The sequence below is a fragment of the Amblyomma americanum genome, chromosome 9 (assembly GCF_052857255.1).
Source record: "Amblyomma americanum isolate KBUSLIRL-KWMA chromosome 9, ASM5285725v1, whole genome shotgun sequence".
In the NCBI taxonomy this organism is placed as follows: Eukaryota; Metazoa; Arthropoda; class Arachnida; order Ixodida; family Ixodidae; genus Amblyomma; species Amblyomma americanum.
The window spans coordinates 61,026,033-61,047,007 of record NC_135505.1 but is presented as its reverse complement, the minus strand read 5'-3'; the positions used below and the strand labels follow the sequence as shown (position 1 = coordinate 61,047,007).

The 20,975-nt window shown below is 51.5% G+C and overlaps 1 protein-coding gene across 1 annotated transcript in view; it reads right to left on the bottom strand.

Annotated features, from left to right (window-relative positions):
- The window catches only part of LOC144104755 (sphingosine-1-phosphate phosphatase 2-like), a 59,779-nt gene extending 39,331 nt beyond the window's left edge, over positions 1-20,448 (bottom strand). Inside the window, exon 1 of the mRNA XM_077637928.1 lies at positions 19,389-20,448. Within this exon, the coding sequence (XP_077494054.1) occupies positions 19,389-20,140 (752 nt within the window). The 5' untranslated portion in view covers positions 20,141-20,448. The remainder of the gene's footprint in view (positions 1-19,388) is intronic.
- Between the last annotated feature and the right edge of the window lie 527 nt (positions 20,449-20,975).

Genomic DNA, 20,975 nt, shown 5'->3' with positions numbered 1-20,975 from the left:
CCCGAATGGGGATCCGGAGCAGGCTGGCGTGCTCCACGACACCGAACACCGTGTTTCAATGCGACGTTGAGGCCACGCGCACACGTGACCTACGGGGTGAGAACCCGTGAAGTTCGACACACTGCGCTCCTGTGTCGCGCCGGTCTGACGACGCCCGCTATAGCCCTTCACAATCTGTGGCGATGCGCAAGCGACGGCTTATCACTAAATCAGAGAAAGGCGATAAGATTAATCAGAAACAAGGCTGACGGGTTCACCCACAGCGCTAACAGACAAAGCCTCATCGCTCAGGCGTAGATAATCAGGCCGGAAATTGATTCATAGAATATGAAGTTATCTATATATACGGGGCAAGAAGTCACCGGTACATTCTAGGTCAGAAACAAAAGTAACTATAGAATCATTAAAATAACATCAATTTAACATTCACAGTTCAACTTGATCATTTCTTTTGTTGTTGAGGTAAGAAAGGGACGATGGAACAACTTGTACAGAAGAAAAACAAGCATTTAATCACTCTACAAACCCTAGCAGTTATATGAAACATCCTTCCGGGGCTCACCGCGGTGATTTACAGCCACTGCTTCCATCCGAACAGCGCTGCCGTTGAGTACGCCAGTGCAATGAGCTGCTTCTCGAGTGTACTTCGCAAGTCTTATCCAACGCTGGTGAAAGACGAACACCTCGCAGAACATGCTAGAGGCAACCCCGATATAACGCAACTTGCGCGGCGAGTTGGTTCCGGAATGGAACCACTGCAGCGCCACAGATGCAGGCGAAGCAGTGGAGACACAACACGGCGTTCAGTGACAAATGTAATCTCTGCCGGTATATAGGGCAGCCGGAGTATATGCCACACTGCCGATCAACGAAAGAAGAAACATACAGTCGAACGTTGTTAAGGCTCCGTGCGCTGCAGTTTGGCACGCGCGAGTGGCGCCACCTGGTTAACAGCGGTGGCGAAAGGCGGACGCAGCCAACGCAGCTCTCTGGTTCAGTTTGCAGTGAGCGAGGGGAACGGTGTTTCGTCCGAAGGCGAAAACAAACTTGGATAATTATAGGTGCTCGACCTACAGCTGTGTTTACCCAATGTCATAACAGCTATAAAAACACTGCAGTCAAGGTACCGAATATATTTTTAAGGCGTTCCTTGGACATCGTGCATGCTCGCTCATGCACAGAGGGTCTGCTGGAAATGAGTGCACTGTGGAATTAAATTCATGAGTGTGAACTGGGAAAAGCTTTACATTGACTGGGGTGGTTTTGAACGTGCCATCATTGGTAGGAGCTGCTTTGTCTTTATGTAGAGGGAAAGAATGCGCTCAGTCAGTCACAATAAATGGTCTACAGAAGTTCTTGGAGCTAGCATCTGAAGTTTAAGTCTTCGTTTGCTATGCGCATCTGTGGTTCAGCGTGTCAATTTTGTTTCTAGTTTTTTTTTCGTGCGTGCGTGTATGCTGTGAGAGCGACGTCTTAATTCTGAGAGTACTCATGTCGTTTTTCCCATTGTTCCACCTAAGCTTTTGTGTATTTATTTGCATCATTTTAATTCCTACAGTAGTTTAAAATGTTGTATCTTTATTTGTTGCATTTCTGAGATCACAAATCCTGTTCTGGGCGAATAAAAAGAAAAATAGAGAGTGGTTCAAATTTCCCTATATATATTTCTTGGATTACACAACATCGCTAAACCCTTAATTTCTGGAATTAATCTTTTGATTTTATTAGGGTTTATCGTCCCAATGCAACTCAGACAATAAGAGGCGCCATAGTAGGAGGCTCCAGATAATTTCGACCGCCTGGGGTTATTTAACGTGCACTGACATCGCGCAGTACGCGGGCCTCTAGCATTTCGCATCCATCGAAATGCGACCGCCGCGGCCGAGGTCGAACCCGAGTCATTTGGGTCAGCAGCTGAGCACCATGACCACTGAGCCACCGCGACGGCCTTTCTAGAGTTAAGTATTTACCAAAAAGAAAATACGACCAAAATAATTCGTGTAATTGGTGCCTTCATGAAATTCCTGAAATGAAAGTCCTCTAACTGTGGAAGATAATCAGCAAGAAACCCATCGTCTTTTTGTATGCTTCTCTGAGGGAAATACACAAAGTAAAGCAGTGTAGACCCTACAGGATGCAGAGCGCTATCATCTGATATGTGTAAGTTTTCGTTTTTGCCATTCTAGCCAACCATTCACGTAGTGGATGTCAAAGTGGATGTAAATTACATAGCTGATTTCATTATCTGCGTCAATCAGAGACTTGTTTCTCAAACTGTAAAGGTACTTAAATAATCTCAATAAGCTCAACTGAGCTGCCGGATATTGCAGTGCCGTCGGGACTGCAAAACAATCATGGTTGCTCGGAATCGGTGATCAACCCAACCTGAAAGCAATTGTAACGAAATGTAGCAGCGGTGGCGTCAAGGCTTTCAATGCGCGGTAACCCGCAGAGAAGCAGGCGTTGACTTAAAATGGCATCGCGGTCAGTGCGCGTCTGCTATGCGGCCGGGCTGACGCGAACGCATCGGGCATGGAGGAAGGCGCAGGGTCACCACGGCCAGTCTCTAGGGGGGCGCGCGCTTTCCCCTCGAGAGACCGGCCGTGACTGAGGGTCCGGTTAACGCGGCGAGTGCCACGAAGCGGCGCTGGCGATGTGGTCGCTGCTGGCGCCACCATACCAGCGCACGGAGCCCATAACGAAACGGTTCATGGCGAAATAATGGATATAATAAAGAAATGACGATTCCCCTTTAAAGCTCGGTCAACACGGGCTATAACGAAGTAATCGCAGGGCCCCTTCGATTTCTGTTGCAACGAGGTTTGGTTTGGTTTAAGGGGTGTTAAGTTAGAAGCTAAACATTCTGGAAAATTTGCCTGTCTGGTTGGGTTTGAAGACATATAATAAAACTGCACAACTCCAACCAAAAATTTTAACTTTAACCCAACGTTTCGAAGCCGACACGGCTCCTTCATCAGGGGTGACTGAGGGCAGTAGCTAGTGTCTTTAAAGTATGGAAGGGAGGGGGGGGGGGGGGGTCAAAGGAACGACAGCTGTGACGGGAAAGGCGCGGGGGAGGGGGGTTTAGGCTGTTAGTCACGCTGGCGCACTGCAGGGAGGTGGTGAATGGCGACTTTTTTTCCTTGAGTTGAAGAGCGAAGTCCCTCTCCATATACTGGGGGCAGGTTTCCTTTTGTGCGGTTGATATTGTTTGGGGTGGTTTGGATATGCCAGGATTCCAGAAGGAACCTTTTGTGGTAATTTGTTTCGGTTCCCAGGATGCGGGTTTCTTCGAAGTTGATTCCATGGTCGGAGTCCTCGGATGTTCGGCTACTGGATTGCGCTCTCGCGAATTTGCGAACGTCGTTTTTATGTTGCTGAATTCTTTCTTTCAAGTGCACATGGGCTAAATTTTACAAACGTGTGCATCACAACACGACGAATGGTTTGACACCATCCAGAAACCCATGCGACAAACGGTTCGGCCGTAATGGCCGTCTGAAGGCCCTCAGAATGCACGGTTTTGGGGCGGAAAAATCATCGGTATGAATCCCACACATATTTTTGGGCTTGATCTCAATTTGTAATTTTATCCTCCAAATCATTTGACACGATTGAAACATTCTGCGTCAAGCGGGTGGACCCTAAATTTTATGCAAATGGTGGTCCCAAGGGGGTGTCCCACTTCGATGGCCGGTGCATACACAACGGATCGAAAGTATAGGGGTATCGACTGATGCGTTACGCGCCCACTGTCGCTATGTGATATAGTGTGGTCGCGTGATAACTGCTTTGGTCAATTTGACCTTCATTGCAGACAGACTCGTCCTTCACAACCGCAAGTAGTAAGAGCTGACGCTCTTAAAAATATGTTTGTTTAAAAGAAATTAACTCTTCCCTCCTTAAGGAACATAAAGCCAGATGACAAGCCGACAGTTTCGTTTTCTCCTGAGATAAGCATTGGGTGGATAGCAACGTTCGACGCAGAATACGGCGGAAGGCTTTCTGCCGCACTTTCCAAGGTGTCTATAAAATGTGGTTTGACTGTGGCCGCGTCTTCGCACCCTTCCCTCAGAAGTCTGTCGCTTTCTCAAGCAGTGGCTTGCTCGCAAGCCACTGCTCCACAGCTCTACAATGTCTGCATATATGGCTCGCACACCGAGAAAGGCCGTACGCATATTTGATGCCCTTATCGCCGCCTGCTCGGACCTTCACCTTTTCACGCGGCGATAAGTGGAATATGGACATGCCCACGAACAAGGCAGAACCACGCGGAGCGGAACTTGGACGTCACGTGACGCTTGGTCGGTGGGCCAACGGTCCGCCGTGTGAATCCACCCTAAACTACCTGTGCGATCACCTGATTCTGCCTGCGCATATGCTTCAGGGCTCCTGGGAAATGCTCACAAAAGGTGCAATTTCACCGGGGATGGTAGTCTTCATCGCCATCCGACACTGCGCTCACGAAGATCTTGAGAGGGGACTCGCGTAGCGCACACAATAAATCAAGATCGTAAAATCAGCGCGGACACCGTATATGTAATACCTTGTATCGTTCTTAGGCTCTGTGCTAAATATTTCACATGTGTTCCCTTTTCGTTATTGTTTCCGTCGGCACAGTAGGCTGCCCAGAAGGGCTAAATCTGTGCTATACTTCCAACGCGGATACATGTCCTTGGTGTGGCGAAATTTCCACATTCACGCACATAACATGGACATGCTCAGCTAGAGAGAACCACTTAAAGCCGCCCAACGCGGCGCTGGAGCAGTGGAAGGTGACGCTGGCAAGCGGCAGCCTGGAAAGACCAGGAAGTGCTAGCTGCCATCGCCAAAGCGTCGGCGGATGCCACTGGAGTCTTGACCAAGACCCCACCCACACTCCGCTCCGGGTTTCTTTTTACAATTAAATGTTTATTCTCTCTCTCTTGAACGGCTTCATCTTTTGCGAACATTTTCCGTCGTAAACATCGCTTTGTGCAGCGTCTGTCTACCCTTGAACCACTGAATGATTGTACTGAAAAGAACACAAATAAAAGCGGGAGGGGGGTCCGTACCAGCGCAGCTTTGCAGGGCTCAGAGACAATCTGACACAAAACGCAAGGAGATGTAGTCCCCAGAAAAGCAATTCAGATGAAGAATGGTTCGTAACAAAAACAAAACAACCCTGACGGGCAAAGGACCTCCGCGGGCACAGCCCATCCTGCGGCAACAGCGGAGCACAAGGGTATCACATCAACGCTGGACACGCTGTCACTTCTCGGTTTCTCGCCCAGAGAACGGTGACGGACACTGTATACAGACGAGGGAGAGACTAACAGCGTTGAGAAAACAGAAAAAACGGAGTTCGAACTAGACCACAAAGCTGCTTTCAGTATCCCAAGTGTCTTCGTCAGAGAACAGACGAAGTGCGATACCTTGTCCGTGCCACTCACGAATGTTGCGCACTCCACACTCACTGGCACAGTAGTGGTGCACGCGTCTCAAGAAGGCCTCCCGAGACGAAACCATCAGATCGCCGCGACACTTGCTCGCGCGCCTATTCTCGCGCAGCATTTGAGAGCTTTAGCACAGCGGAGCCGCACCAGCACAGGTGTCCGGCAACCCCGTGCACGTCTGCGCTAGCACGTCTTCGCAATGCGAAAACCCCCATAGAGGATTTTAGCAGAGCGGAGACGCAGTAGTGTACACCGCGCAGTAGCCTCGCCCCGCCCCGGAACTGCACGTGAGCACGAGGCGTCCGGTGCTCCCGTATAGCCGGACACAACTCAAGAATGAAGCAACGAATTCCCTCCAGTCAGTGGCATAGACCGGTTGTAGTGGCGTTGCTCTTAATGCCCATAGTGGCTAATCTTGCGCCTGAAAGCATCCGTGCTGAGCCTCCATTGAGCGCATTCATCGCTATGTTCTCGAGTTGTATCAGACTCTTGCACGTCTCCGCTACGCTAAAACCTCGCGCGCAGTGGCCGCGCCCGCCCCCGCCACTGCGCACTCGATGGCCGATAAACCACTGCGTGTCAAACAGTACGTCTCCGCTTTGCAAAAACTCTCTAGTGTGCCACGCGACATCGGTGCCTTACCACGTTTCAGCGACTATAGCAGCCTAACGCGCGCACTAAAAAAAAAAAAACGTAGAAGTACGCCATATATAGGCAACATGAAACCCTGAATCAGACACTATAACGATTCCGTTTGCTTGAGCACACTTGAGCTCACTACGGCGGCACCACCGCCGCTCCAGTACTGCCCTGGTTCAGCTTTTTTCGCTTTTCGCCTAGGTTCAGAGCACAGCACAGCACAGAGGCCCGAGGCCAGAGCTTCTGCTCTCCACTCCCAGTAAAAACTCAAGAGGCAAATTGCTCACTGTGTGCCAGTGTAGTCTCCTGCATGCTACACAGGTAAATAGGTGGCCGACAAAGGTGCTACGATCGCAATAACACTTGAAGAAACTGCAGGTTTGGTAAACATACAAATAACAGAAGACATGAGGCGGGTTCGCTGGCTCAGGTTTTGCAACAGCGATGTTGTCTGTAAATATACAGCCTCAAAGTTCCAAGAGCCAAACGAAAACGGTCGCATACACGCGCAATAAACATTGCGCTACCTCTAGGTTTTTAATCAGTCACTTTTTACAGCCCGCGACGTCTAACGCTTAAAACAAACTCGAAGCCGTACCAATAAGATCGATTTTTTCTTTCTTTAATGAGCACTATTTCTCGGCCTGCATTCATGGCTGCACTGACCGCGTTTGTGCACATGGAACCGAAAAGAAAGAGTGCCTATTCATTGATCAGCATGTGCATGAAGACCCGAAGTGTCTCCTAAACCAATATGCTCTTCTTCAATGGCGCTTCTCGAAGCGTAGAGATAGATGTGCTTTTGGGAGGCGAAAGCAGACAATCAAAGACCATCTCGGAACAGGCGGCTGCCCGTCGAGCAATCGAATGAAGGTAGTTACTTCTCCAGCGGTTCCTATGAGGCTTCAGATATCCATTCATGAGCAGACACAAAAATCAGAGCTGGATGAGTCACCGGATAAGTTTTCAGAGTACCGCGTTCGTTTCCCGCCGCGCCGCCGGTCTTGGTAGAAGTACCACTGCCGCGGCCCAATGCTGCCATAACTGCGAACACTACGATTTGCAAGGACTTCCCATATAGAGAGGCGGGTTTCCGAAACATCAGGGCTTTCCTCTGGAACTCGCATACATGCGCCAGATGCTGCTTCAAACGAGTTACAAAAATAATTGTCTCCCGTTTTGTTCTCACTGCCCGTTCAGTTATCTCAGAAGTTAGCTGTGCGTGCTAATTTGTCACTTATAATAACAACGTTGCCAAGGCGGATGCGCAGATATGCACGGATGCGATTGCAGTGCTGGGAGAGTCAGTTCTTTCAAATCTGGTGGCGGGGAGAGGGGTCTGAAGACTTACCCAGTGACTCTAACCCGATCACATGTGGAGCGCCCTCTGGTAGAGCATATCGCCCACCGCTAGTGAATCAAAAGCCGTACGCAGCCCGTTTATAAGTGCAGGCCCGGCCCGGGAGCGCAATTTCCGGCCTGGGCCCAGCCCGGCGAAACCGTAATTTTCCGGCCCGGCCCGGCCCGAGCCCGTGCCGTGCTTAAATGCATTATCTTCCCTCACCCACAAAAGAAAGCGGTGATTCCTCGATGGAGCGGCCCCCGAGGGGGGAAAGGTCGACACGCTTCCGCAACGCTTCGAGCAGCCACTCGTGGAGGGCGTGCCGCAACTGCGATACGACGCCGAGCACTTACTTCCGGGCCACTCGCTCGACGATACCGACGATATAGGCTACAGCAGTCGACGAGCGCCGACTGAAGGCAGCCGCGGCCGCCACGTCTGAAAGCTGCGGGGACAGTGGGCGCCGTTGTCTGAGTCTCCTATCCTGTAAAAAAAAAATTGCACCCTTAAGGGTGCGAAGTACGCTTGTCACACCCACAGCCGGGTGGGATCGTTACAGCTGCATCCTTTTTACCATTGCTTTAAAAGGCGCTTATCTTTTTTTTTTCTTTGGGGGGGGGGGGGGGGGGCTGCATTTTTTGGTGGGTAGGTAAACATTCATCACGAAAAGCTGCCGACGACGTAACTTTGCACTACACTTACAGCATCCTCAACTATAATTATAATACCCAGATGTGTCTTTCACGATGTTTATGAAACTGCTTGCTGTGTAGTCACACTTGCAATGTCTGCATGATATTCACGCCGTGACGTTACTAAATATATTCAAAAAATAAAAAAAACACTTGCTGAACGAGGCCTCGCACAATAACACGATGCTATAATGTGCCGCGTATTTTTGCCAAAGGCACATAAACAGATGTAAGAGGAGTAACTGGAATGAGTCATACAAATCTACTGAGGTGACAGTTCAACCGAAGACGCCAGTGCTGCCCGCAATACCGATGCGGCTTTTTCCGTTCCCTTGTTCCCCCGAATACTTTCTTCCGGAAGTCCCCAGGCGCCCTTCTTTGGGAAGGTCATCATCGCCCAGCGAAGAGTGCGAAATCCCGCAGGCAGCTTCTCAGCACCGCTTTTTAAGATCTTCGGCCGGTCAGACGGCGCGTCGACAGCTTAGTCATAACATAAAGTTTAACCACCCACAGCTGCATATGGGCTATGAGAGATGCTCTATATCGAAGGTTTCCTGATTAATTTCAACCGCCCGGGTATTCTTTAATATGCACCCACGTTGCACAATGCACACGATAGTCCTGTACTTCGCCTCCATCAATTCGGCAGCCGCAAGCTGGATTCGAACCCGCGTCATGGCGCGTCATCAGGCGAACGCGGGTCAAAGAGCCCCGGGTAATCGACCTGGGACAATTACTGCGCTTTTTCTTTCGTTCATAACCTTTTAGTATCCTTGCGAAGTGCAATGACGATAAGTGCACCTTACTAGCAGATCGCACCAAGCACGTTCCCAGTTGAAGAGTGAAACGTGTTAACAGACAATGTAATGCGGGCCGCGAGCGCGACTCCACGGCGACATTTACGAAAGCCTAGAGAACTACACACGGAAAGCGGAGATAGAGCGCGGACATGTCCCTATTAGGGGGGACGGCAGAAAACTGCCGCCCCGCTGGCTCGGCTCCCATTTGTTCTTCAGCAGCTGCGGGCGCCACCGAAGCATGCGAACAGTCTCCGTTCGGAGACACCGGATACATGCATGGAGACGATTACGAGCGGACATCCTGCCCACGACCGCAGCCCTATACCAGCAGAGGCAGGCGGTTCCCGGCCACGACAGGGCATGCATAAAGGATGCGCCCTTTATAAAGGTATAGCGTGTGCGAGAAACGTCGCTGAATGATTTCCACTCCCGATACATACAGGACCTATACCATGAATCCACCGTTCCACAAAAAAGGGGCCACAGAGGAGTAATTCCATCCGAATGTTCTCAGCAAAAACTGATTACCTGGCGTTTTCGTTCGGCATCAGAAGGCGCGTTTATGGCCGAGAAAACTGAATTCCAAAATATCCCCACCACTCGACTCAAACTCGTGACGGCCATACCGACTGGTTGCTTCCGTAATAAAATGAATGCCGGCGTAAGCCTTGCCTCCGGGATACGCGTAGAAACTCTGCGTCGACGCATGCACTTTTCTTGCGAAGTCGGCCGGGGATGGCGACACCTATGTTTTTTTTTTAGCGCGAAATAACTTCTTCACGGGGTCTAACCGGCTCACCGAGTTTGTCTAAGGCTTGACGTTGAGGGCGACCTCGGCCGAATCATAAATAAAAAATTACACGATTGCACTGAAGTCTGCTTAAGAGCGGAAATGCCTTTCCTTTTCCTCTTTCTCCCGCCATTTTTCATCCTTTATTTTTCGTTACTAGAAAATTTCTTGTATAATTTCTTCTTTTATTTTTGTTCCTTTTTATACTAATTAAGCCTTCTGACGCATTTACATCATTTTTCATCGAATCAGCCACCCAAAACCTGCTTCATACACAGCATTTAACTTCATATTCAGTTTAATAAATTAACAACTCATAATTCGCCAAGCCAACTTTCTCCATTTCAAGATCTACTCACGCACTACTTAACACAATGAAACCTTTACACATTCATCTCCACAGAACGACATAATCGATCGCACAAACGTTGCGGAGACTTTGTGTTGAGGCGACATAACCATACAATGCTACTGCATTAATAAGAAAATAAAGGAAATATTGCGGAGACTGGGATTCGAACCTACTTCACCGCCAAAGCTGCAAAAGCCGTGGCATCGCTGAAGCCTTTACCTCTAATAAGTGAATAACTAAATTAAGATAAAGAAATATTGCCAGAATGAAATTCGAACGCGCGGCGGCGCGAACAGATTAGTTTGGCTGGCCACTGCGTGACAGCCCTATGCTACCGCCGCAGTCGATCACCCCTCGTGTTTAACTGCAACACACTCTCGCGCAGTGCATTGTCGTCTTCACGAACTACAATGCCACGACGGACAAGAAACGTTCGAATGCGAGTAGCAAGAGCTAAAGCTCTTTAAAAAACGCAGCTGGTTTAGCTCACTTAGCCTAATGCGATGTGTGTCCCATTTCGCTTTCGGTTCGAGACTCGGGTTCCAAGGTCAGGCTTCAGGCAAATATCGGCGAAATCGGGGACTGGGGACCTCAGTGGTAGCGCAGTACAACGTTTTGGGACACGCTTAACGCGCCTTGTGCGATACCACAGAAGTCGACGAAGACGTGCAATGCGCAGCGCCAGTTAAACACGATGCGTGATCGGTGGCGGCGGTACAGCATCATAGTGCTCTCGTGCAGTGGCCAGCGAGGCTGGTCTGTTCGCGCCGCCGCGGGTTCGACGCCCAGGCGTGGCGATATTTACATCTCCTTGTCTATTTATTGTATTTCTGCAGCTCTGGCTGCCTTCAGACAAACATACAACGGTTTTTTTTTTTGTGATTAAAAGTCTTCGTGTTAGCACACTAGAAAAAAATGGAGGGGCACTTAAGCTCCGGCTTAAGTGTATGACGTGATAGTGTAACGGGTTAATTCCTACATACGCGGAGGGTCACTCTCTCCTTTACATTCATGGATCCCCGGCAATCCTCATCTCTCTTCTTCTGGCACAGTGGTGCAATGGTTAAGCGATGCGCCACTGCCCTGAGATGGCAGGTGCTCCCAGTGGTGGGACTTGTGAGCCCAGGTTGCTCTTCCCGAGCGACCACTCATTAATTTATCTGCCACCTGCCAATGAGGGCAGTTTGCCCACTATCCGGTGGACAGGTTGTGGTGACGCCGCAAGGTCACGTGACCTAGGTGGCCCACTTGCCTCCTAGGTTGCTCTCTGGGCACCACCTGCCAGGGCCATGCTCGCGATTTTTCCCTGATTACGCCGAGGCCGGATTTTTGGTGCAACGGTGCCTTTGACGCTCTCGCGTTAAAAGAGCAGTGTTTTAACGTAGTTAAACCCAGTAGACCTACGAAAGCATGTGTTTATCCTGGCTGGTTCATGGTCTTGCTTTTCTGGGTCACAGGCACGTCTGGCGACGATATTGGACTCAGGTTAAGTTCTGATCAAGGTCCACCTGATCTGATCTGTACGCGCCTCAGACTGTGGTTGATGACGACGACAATGTGTAATGCACAGCGCGAGTGCGTGCTGCAGTCTAACACGACGCGTGGTTGGTTCCAGCGATAGCACAGTGCTCTAACGCAGTGGCCAGCGAATCTGATCTGTTCCCGCCGCCGCGGGTTCGAATTTCAGTCGTGGCACTATTTATTTATTTTATTTAAGTTATTCATTTATTCGAGGTAAAGTCTTCAGCGATGCCACGGCTTTCGCAGCTTTGATCGTGAAGTCGAGCTTTCCCTCCAAAAGCAAACGGCGTGTTTGTAGAAACAAGGCCGGAAGGCGAGGACCCGCTATACGGGCGCCCAAGTCTTCTCGCGTTCTCGTCGCGCAGTGAATTCCGCCGGTCTGGTTGGTGCGCGCACCGCTTTCCTTGCGAAGATGAGCGCAGAGCAGGCGGCCCCTTCTCACGCAATGCGACGCAAAAAGTGTGGCGCATTAGCGAAGCGGCCGCAGAAAGCGTCGTAGACCGGCACAAAAGTTAACGCAAAGCGCGGCTAACGCCACGAAGGGCAGCCAAGAGAGAGAGAAAGGGGCTTGGAATGAAACCGACACCGCGGAGGTGACAAAGTACACCTAAAGCCGCGACCATGAACGATATGCGCGTGCACAAGGACACACCTGCGCGCGAGTGGGTTGCGTGAAGCGCAGGAGACAGCTTCGAGTATGGCAGTCGCTTCAGTTTAATGGGCTCACGTCCTTGTCGAGTGAGCGATTTATATTTGCTGCACGCGTGGAGCCCATCCGCGATTAGTTTTGCACGTACTGCGTTCGCTGCGTGGCAGCCAATCAGCGCTCCGAAAAACTTCCTCCATTCGCTTGCTGGCGCCTCGAATACACAGGTCAGACACAGTTTCATTTTTTTCTTAGCGCCCTACGAGACCACGCAGGGCGAGACGAACACACGGACGTTCGGCTACTAGGCTGGGGATCGAATCCCGGCCGCGTTGCGATGGAGGCGAAACGCAAAAGGCGCCCGTGTGCTGCGCGATGCCAGTGCACGTTGAAGATCCCCAGGTGGTCGAAATTATTCGCGAGACCTCCACTACGGCACGTCTTTCTTCCTTTCTTCTTCCAGTCCCTGTTTTATCCTTTCCCTCACGGCGCGGTTCAGGTGTCCGCCGATATGTGAGACAGATACAGCGCCATTTCCTTTACCTCAAACACCAAAAAATAACCTCCACTCCGGCACCTCTTTTCTCTTTCACCCCATCTGCCTCCCTTCCCTCAGGGTGCGGTTGAGGTGCCAACTAATAAGTGAGACGGTTACTGCGTCGTTCCTATGCTCCTAACCTACCTACCAATACTCGGCCCGCAACTTAGTCAGACATCTGCATGGCTCCTATAGTCGGATACAACACGAGAATTCGGCGGCTTTTCCTCGTCAAAGGACCCACTTCCACCCAATGGCGTCGGTCGATTTTCATGACTCGGCTAGCGTGAGAATGCACGGAGCGGCGCCACAATGGAGAGTGGGGTATATCCCCGATCATACAGGGAAGGGATTACCCTCTTTCATGTACCACTCCTTGCTCTGTCACACTAGCAGGGCCATGAGAATCGGCCGACGCCGTTGGCTGCAAGTTGGTGCTTAGACGGGGAAAAGCCGCTGCGTTCTTAAGTTGTATCTGACTACAGCGTGCCTCGCACCCAGCCGACCCGTCAGCGTGAATTCGAAAAGGTTTCCACAGCTGCACACTCTAGCTCTGTCCATCCGTGTACACTTCTAGGGGGAAATATGTGACACGGTTCACTTTGAAGGCGCCGTCTGCACGCGGACCGCCACAAACCCGCGCCTCCGTCGCCGGCACCGCAGATCACTTCCGGACCGGAGCACCCGTACAGGCCGCATCATCCGCACGCATCCGCTCCACGCCGCATAGCTATCGAGAACGGCCGCGCCGGCACCGGAGCTTAAAGAATACACTCTCTCTCTATCGCTGTTTCCTCGCCGCAGGGGGTAACCACGCGCAGCGGTATAAAAGGAAGACGCCGCTATGCAGGACGTGTGCTCAGCCGTATATGGCTGCGCTTGGGTGGATGCAAACAACTGCTCCCTTCTTGCAACTGCACATCATCCTGGGGGACTCCCCAAAACGATGGGCTAACATAGTTCCCATTCAGAGCTGTTGATCTGTTCGCTCTCGCCTCACCACATGCTAGCCGTCCTGGTTAGCTTACAGCTGACAGAGCGACTGGCCCGGACAGGCGGTGGTCGCGGGTTCGAACCCCGGACCATGATCTTTTTTTTTCTCAACTACGAAATTTGTGAAAGCTGTAGAGCCTTCCTTTGAAGGCCTACGGCTGGTAATGAGTAATTACTCTCTTATAGTTAATAAAAACAAACTGCTCGCGATCACACAAAAAGCGCATTAACTGTACAGAGTCGCTCACACTTGTCTAGAGCGCTCGAGCGGTGCCGCCCGGTGGAAATAAAGCGAAATTCTGAAGTAGGTATTGACTTTCACACATAATAATTGCGTCGTAGAGAAGGCTCATAGACATGTGAACCGCGCAGGCACCAGTGCCTTATCCCCGGCATAGCAGCTGCGATAAGATTTAATTTCATTTCCTCCGCAGCACACCACTCAAGCGCTCTAACAAGTGTCATCGACTCTGCCCGTCTCACATTTCAGTGGACGCCTCAACCGCGCCGTGGGGGAAGGAATCGAGGAGGAGGTGAAAGAAGGAAAAACGAAAGAGGCGCAGTAGCGGAGTGCTACGGAGTAACTTCGACCACGTGAAGAAGCCCAGGGTCGCCTTCTGCGTTTCGTCTCCATGGCAACGCGGCCGCCGCTGCCGGGACCTGACCGCGTGCACAGCGACATTCGCAGCACGCTGTTCGCTTGTCTCTGCTCGCCAATAGACTGGCTCGCACATGGTTCGTCGACTCCCCGTCTAAAAAAAGAAAGTATCTGTGGAACCAAACACCGCCAGAGATGCAAGGCAGCAATGGCAGCTATCGTCGGATACAACTCAAGAAGGCGGCTGGTTTTTCCCCGACAAAAAATCCCCTTCCAGCCAGTGGCGTTGGCCGATTCTCGTGAACCTGCTAGAGCGTCACAATGCAGGGAGTGGCCGATGAAAGGAGACAGCCCCTTCCCATGCACTGTCACGCTACCAGGCTCATGAGAATCGGCCCATTGGCAGGAAGGGGGAAAGGCCGCCTAGTTATAGAGTTGTATTCGACTGCACTTGGCTGTACATTTTTGATGGAATTAGCCCGCTACACTAGGAATAAGGCGAGACTAATGGGCGTCTGCAAGACAGGCGCGCACTGACACCTGGGCTTGTTTAGAAAAGCGGTACATAAATCAGTCCATGCACATGCTCAGTTCAATGCACTCAAGCAAACTCATCACCACCAGCTGTGTCACATCCGTAGGCTCCTTCATGGCTCTCATCTCCTCATCTGTCAGTGCGACAGAGGCTTACGCACTTGTCTACATAAGAAAAAAAAATCCCACAGAACCCCGTGCACTAAACGAAAAAAAAAGCCGCTTTCGTGTATTTTAAACCAGCGGTAATTGCCTGTACCTCACATAGTATTTACAACTACAAATTGTGTTCCGATTTTTCATTCGGCAGTAGTAGTAGTAGTACTTGTAAGATGCTTAATTTCAGGGTACAAATCAAGTACAAAAATGCGCTTCCCCTGCCAGACCTGGCCGAGCTGATCCTCCTCGCGAGAAGCAAGACAGATGCGAGGACTGAGCGTACATCGCTGCAGGCTCTCGCGAGTAGATGGGCGCCCTTCGAAGCTGCGACCTTTGGCAGGACGAAGCCGCCCCTGGAACCACGAAGCGTCGTCTCCAAGCGTAGAGGGCTTGGCGGACGCACCTTTGCCGCAAGCAAACTTGAGTCCCCTTCGAAGCAACACCGCACGAGGGGTGTCCAAAAATCATTTCCCCTTGTGCCCCAAGAACTTTGGCGACGACAAGGACACGCGTTATTTGACTTCTAGGCCCTCGTGAATAAGGTCCGTTCGCGTGCTAATGCCCATATATGCGCAATTGGTCATTCTCGACTTTAGATTCATAGATCCCTGCAAGTTCTTATACCGCTCCTGGCGCAGTGGTGCAGCGTGTAAGCGACGCCCTGCGATGGCAGGTGCTGCCACAGGCCGGGCTTTTGGAGCCCGCAGGTTGCTCTTCCCGAGAAGCTTTTCGCGACCAGTCATTAATTGAACTGCCTCCTGCCACGGTTGACAGTTGTGATGACGCCACAAGGTCACGTAACCTAGGTGGCCCATTTCTCGCTCACGTTCTTCTGCAAAACGGTAAAGTTAACGCTGTCGCGTCCAAATGGGGTCCCCCCCTCTTGAGCGACACGCGTTCCCTCCCACAGTGGATGCACCTGTACCAACCTCCAGCACCCGGGCTGCCGTCGATGTAGTGCGTGGCCAGCTGCTCGCACCGGCGGGTCATGCGCGCGCGGCACGACCGAGTTCGTCGGCCCCCGACGTCGCTCCGCGCGCACAACCCGACCTCGCCGAGCTGACAGCGTCCCCCTTCTCTGTGCAAGCGCGCTGTTGCGCCCCATAAACGCGACCGCCGTTAATACGCACGCCTGGAATTATGGCCAGTTTTCCTAGGGGCCAAACTTTTTCAATGCTTTTACGCCTGGCTACTATGAAAACGCAATTAGCCGCGTTTACATGAATGCGACTTGAGTCGATTTTACGCGAGAAAGAGCGGCTCTTGAGAAGGCAAGATGCGACTCGTTCTCTACTCCCTTCCTCAATGCTTCTGCCCTTTTCTTTGAAAAGTGCGCTCGAATCGACTTCTGTCGCATTCATGTAAACGCGGCTATTGGGCTCGTGTATTTTTTGTCGCATTTATATGGACAGCGATGGTCAAAAACCTCTACCGCCCCAACCAGACATCCTTTTTCCTGTATTTTGAGCGAAACAGCGAAAGGCAGAGCGACAGCGCAGATGTTTGATTGATGGGCTATTTATGTGTGCGGTTTTATGCTTTCCGCAGCCAAGTATGGGCCGGTGGACGCGCATCACCATTAGTCGCATTACATGAATGACTCTGAAGAAAAACCTCTCAGCCGACAGAGAGTATAGATGTTTACTACACAGCTGTTTGCGAGATGTGGAAAATCGCAGCAGAAGATACATCCTCACGCCATGACGCATCTCATGAACCTACTAGGTGCTCCTAGACTGCGCCACACTATTTTGAAGATAACGGCTACTAGAATAATACACTTGGAGCTTCCGAGAATTCGACTAATTTGCCCTTCACTGCCGACCAGTATGCACAAAACCACGAAGACTTCTTTTTTAGAACATGTAGTCATTTGCTGTTCCAGTGATGGAGCTACCAGTAGCAGGGTGAGGGGCGAGGAGGAACACATTTTGCAGCGCACGCTGTTCTGATTGGATCAGATCGTCGCAGCTTTCACAGAGCTGCAAACGAATTGGTGAGAAGGGGTATGAACACGCCTTTTCTTCGTACGCATAACCGCGCTGAACCTTACACCTCCCAGGACCTGACTCGCAAAAGCCCCACCGGCTCACGTGGAGTTCCGGATATATTTCTCGAAGAGGAGAGTGGTGCGACATAAAGGAAAGCGAAGAAGCAGGAAATTAACGGACAGAAAGTCGAGGGGAGGGTTGGGAAGAATACTTCCAGAGACGACGGCATATTCTGCACGTAATGACTTCCACTTTTAGCTGCAAACAGGAACAATGTGCTGACCTGCAATACATTCATCTCAGTTTTATTTTTTTGCTGAGTGGGAAGCTAACAATGTACCGCAGTTATTTGGAATAATTTCCGGAATATTTGAAAATTAAGTCGCTAACAGCGTTTCTCATCCACGTTAACGCCAAGGACACCACTGCCAGAAAGCAGCAGGAGCCTGGGACGAAGCCGTTTGATGAAACGAAATGCCAGCACTCCAACCACCCGCTCACTCTACAATGAACAAGTAAATAAGTATGTACTACAATCAGTGATACGGTTTCCCGCCCCCTCTAACTGATTCAAAAACCTGTTGACAGTGACTCGACCGGCGGCTCTTCCAAAGGACTCCGTTCACATTACAAGAATTCAGAGACCCTGGACAGAACACCGCGCAGTGATTGCAATGCTTGTCATGCGTGCTCTTTGAAGTTTGCGCTCGCCCAACCGTCCTCCCCTCTGCAATGACAGCGCGTCAAGCCGGCTGTCTGGCGAGTTTTTTTTTTTGTTTACTATTTTCCGTGCCCCTCCATCCGTAACCCACACGTCGGAAACAAAGTGGCTCGATTTAGTGCGACCTCCTGGCCGCAGAACGAACCTGCCCGCCGACGCGGTTTCGCATTTCTCGACGCGCGTCTTTTCCGAGCACCCCGTATCCTACCGTGACGGCCGACTGCGCTCCGAAACGAGACGGTCCCAGTGCGAGCGAAATGCGAGGCCGCTTTTACGCAGCCATGCGACACCGCCTCGCCCTGTCACGCCAGACTGACACTGCCGGCACAAAGGAGATAAGCTCGGGATGCGACAGGCGCGATAGCCACTAGGCAGCTTTCCCTTATGTCGGAGGATAAGAGGCCGGTGGCTCTTTGCGCGTAAGGGAGATTGCTTCTCTTTATCACCGATCAGCAGAGAGTCACGCACTGCGATTAATTTTGAATCACGAGAGAAGCGATTCGTACTCGCCGGGATTTCTCGCTCGACTAAAGCCGAGACCAGGGGGTGGATTTATGGGGGATGGGGCCCGCCCTCGGCGAGAAACTTTCCCCGCGAAAACCACCAAAGAACCCATCATTCCAAGGAACGAGGTCCAAAATAAGCATTCCGCAGATAAAACCACCCTCTCTCTCTCACGGTCAAATATAAAATCGCTCCTGGCCTAAAAACACTGTCAGCTTTGCCATGCCCCCTTGCTTGATTCCAAATGAAAACAATAATAATAACAATAATAACGGGAAATAAAAAAAAAACTTGCGACACGTTTTCCTGTTTCCTCCAATGATCCCCGTTTAAACGCAACTCACCACATTCGCGAAAAGCCACTCGTTATCTCTCACTCACTAGGCAAAGAAGTGACCGCACGTTGCAGAAGCAATCTCCACCGAGACCTCCAGTTTTAGGAAAAGGCAATAACCAAGATAGGCGGCGAATGTGTCACGCGCAGTATCTGAAAGACGGGTCACGAGGAGCACCGCAGTCAAGGACATATCTCGCTACTCGGGAGATTTTCAATAACGCCTCCAGTGAAACAGTGGCGCAGTTTCAACTTCCCAGGTTCAAACAATGTCGGGAGCGCGGAGATTGAGAGCACTTAGAGCAAGGTACAGGCGCATTAATTAGCAATAAAATCGAGCTTCACAGCATGCCAAGAACAAATTTCGGACGCAGCAATTATATGCACACAGTGCACTTCTCGAACCCCCCACCCCTTCCTCCCATTAAATGCATCGCAGCAGAGAATCTACTGTACAACCCGGTGGTTTGAGACCGGCATGAAGGAGCATCTCAACAAGTGTCACTGCGAGGTACGACGGGAAAGAAGGTCTTGACAGGTTGCAGCGGCTCCGGGTCAGGTGTCGCGGATTGCCGAAATCCAAACACGTGGTGTGTCTACGCTCATCCTCAGCCCCTTGGTCGTGAACGGAGAAGCGATCGCGCCGTCGCTCGGACATGAAACGACGGCGAATTTAGTACTAAACCGCCTAGCGGACTTGGCCGCTGCCAGCCCGCGATTTTGGCAGACAGCTGCATTCGGCAGCTGTGCCCGCGTTGCATGACATCTGATTGTGGCCGCGCGGGAAGCAAGTGACAACTGGTGACTCGCCTCGTATCGTCCCTGCGTGAAGAGCAGCAGTCCGAAGGGCACCGACGCTCCGGTCATGGCGTGTGTCGAGGGCATGCCGAACTCGGCCGCGTACGCACGGTCGAACTGCACCACGGGCGGCGAGGCTGGCCGCGACCAGCGCAGCAGGTCCTTGGCCAGCCCGCCGCAGTACATCACCACCGCCCACACGAGCAGCACGCGCCGGCTCACCACGGGGTCCCAGTTCCACACGATGAAGGGGAAGAAGGTGGCGTAGAACGCCTCGTAGCCCAGCAGCGATCCGAAGCGGAACAGGTAGTACCAGCGGCGGCGCTCCACGCGACACGCCACCGACGCGTCGACCTTGCGCGCGTAGCCGTTGCGTAGCGCGCCGTTGGGCGGGTGCCCGTTCTTGGCGGCGGTCAGCCGGTGGACGCCGAAGTAGTTCTGCACGCGCTCCACCAGGAACGGGCTGTTGAGGGCCTCGGCCAGTGCGCGGCCCTGGTGCAGCAGCTCCCACATGACGACGGTGGCCGCCGGCCGATCGCAGCCACCCGCGACGTGCTCCAGCGGCGGCGTTGGGCGGGCGCCTGCACGATCGACGGGCCGGGCAGGTGGCTGTCGCGACGGCCGGGTGCGGCTGCAGCAGCTGCAGCACTGCGAGTCGTCGCTGCCGTTGACGGCGAGCCCTGCAGATGCAACCGATGGCACTCGGCTCGAGCTGACTCTGGCTACGATCGGCTCTGGCTCGTTGCCGGCCATAAATGACAACAAAAAATTTAGAAATTTGGTTTCGAAACCGAAATCGACAAAACCGGCTTCGTTCGAGGCATTCGGGCTGTGAAGAAAAGTGTGTGCTGCAAAGAGTTAGCTTTTTTGTCAGCGTTTCACTAGGTTGTTTTTTGCTTGGTTTTGCGCAGGTTAGTAGTGTCATTCTTGCTCGGTTTCATTCCTTTCGCCGCATTGAATGTTTCCGTCATGGTTGCCATTGAATTGTTTCTACATGCTTCATCTTCTTTTTATGATTTATGATTGCTTTCCAGACTACACGCGCGACTGATCCTTATAAGCTCTGCTGTGTTTCAATAAATGCTCAGTTGTCAGTACCGCCCTGTGTTGTCGCCTGCCTCAGTCCCGTCCTGTTTTGCGGTTTTGCTCTTCATGATGTCATACCAACTGGCCTACACCAAAGTCCTTCTAAGCTGCAAAGAGCGCTATTGTCGCTTTAAACATTTTCGCTACCTAGGCTGAAGCAAAATGCATAAGAACTAATCAGGACATGGTAAAAAGAACGCAGCGACGACGGAGACGTACGAAGAAAGAAGACGGACAGCGCTTGTCCGCTTGTCCGTCTTTTCTTCGTACGTGTCCGTCGTCGCTGCGCTGCTTTTTACCACGTCCATGATCCACCAACTATAGCTCAGTTGTCGGTTCTTCTGAAGAACGTACTAATCAGCTCGCAGTGAACACTTGTCTTGAATGCTTGAAACCTCTGCTCGGCCGAGTCACAACGCTTCTGTGAACTGGCAGAGAGGCATTTCGTTTTTGATATTTTTTCTTGGGGGGTGGGCGGTGCGCTTATGAATCCTTTCTGTAT